The 1,038-nt window shown below is 43.4% G+C and overlaps 1 protein-coding gene across 1 annotated transcript in view; it reads left to right on the top strand.

The window, feature by feature from the left end:
- Positions 1 to 185: 185 nt before the first annotated feature.
- Positions 186 to 1,038, top strand: part of LOC101857076 (protein flp) — a gene marked incomplete in the record, with an annotated part of 9,947 nt that continues 9,094 nt past the window's right edge. Inside the window, 1 exon segment of the mRNA XM_035969034.1 lies at positions 186 to 520. Within this exon segment, the coding sequence (XP_035824927.1) occupies positions 338 to 520 (183 nt within the window).

Genomic DNA, 1,038 nt, shown 5'->3' with positions numbered 1-1,038 from the left:
CGCCCCCCCCCCCCCCCCCCGGTTGTTATTTTTACATTATAAAGAAATTGTGTAAGATGTCTACCTATCTAAGACAACCACTTTCCCAACGACAGTGGGAGGTTGTCTTAGGCAATGTTTACGTTATTTAGTACTTGCCTGCAGCTGCAAAACAAAATTTCCTTATCTTGCCTGGTCCTAGTTTCCTGGGCCCATTTTCACCTTCAAGTACGTGTGGGTCTTCTTTAATGTTTAAAAAGCTGGTCTGAGGATTCCCACCCATTACCCATGACAAACTTTGACAGTTCTGAGCCTCTTACAACGTGTTCTTTGTCGTGAAGAACATCAACGAGTTACTATGGTCGCTCCACATCATAAGTATCGCTTGCGTGTTACGTTGAGTTTTCTGGTGGTAGTGTTGTGTTCACAAGCTCTGTCCGAAGAGCCTTTCGATGTCGCAGAAATTGACTCTGTTATACGAGAAACTTTTGAATATCATGAGAATCCAGGGCTCGCTGTTACCGTCGTGAGGAATGGACAGGTAAGTGGAGATGGCAAGATTCGTCCTTATGTTTCATCATCATCATCATCATCATCATCATCATCATCATCATCATCATCATCATCATGACAACCTCCAAGAGGAAGAAAAAATAGAAGGAGGAGACAGAGGATACGAAAGGGGGGGAGGAAAAGGGAGAGGAGGAAGAGAAGGAGGAGAAAGAGGAGGAGAAGTTGCTTTAAGAGGAGCAACCACCACTACCACCATCACAGTCACCGCATGTTGTGACATGTATGTCATGTACGCACTTTAGTTTTTACAGCATGTGTAGAATAGATTCTTGTCATTTATATTGGGAATGTTCCTGAGGAAGCCCGTTGAGGGCGAAATGTTGAAGTTGAACTAGTGATAAACATTTTTTGGAAATACTACCAGGTCTTAACTGTTTTAATATCTGCTTTATACAATGATGATGATGATGATGATGATGATGATGATGATGATGAGGAGGAGGAGGAGGAGGAGGAGGAGGGGGAGGAAGAAGAGGAGGAAGAGGA

This window comes from Aplysia californica, unplaced genomic scaffold (assembly GCF_000002075.1).
Source record: "Aplysia californica isolate F4 #8 unplaced genomic scaffold, AplCal3.0 scaffold00006, whole genome shotgun sequence".
In the NCBI taxonomy this organism is placed as follows: Eukaryota; Metazoa; Mollusca; class Gastropoda; order Aplysiida; family Aplysiidae; genus Aplysia; species Aplysia californica.
This window is presented reverse-complemented; position numbering and strand designations above follow the sequence as displayed.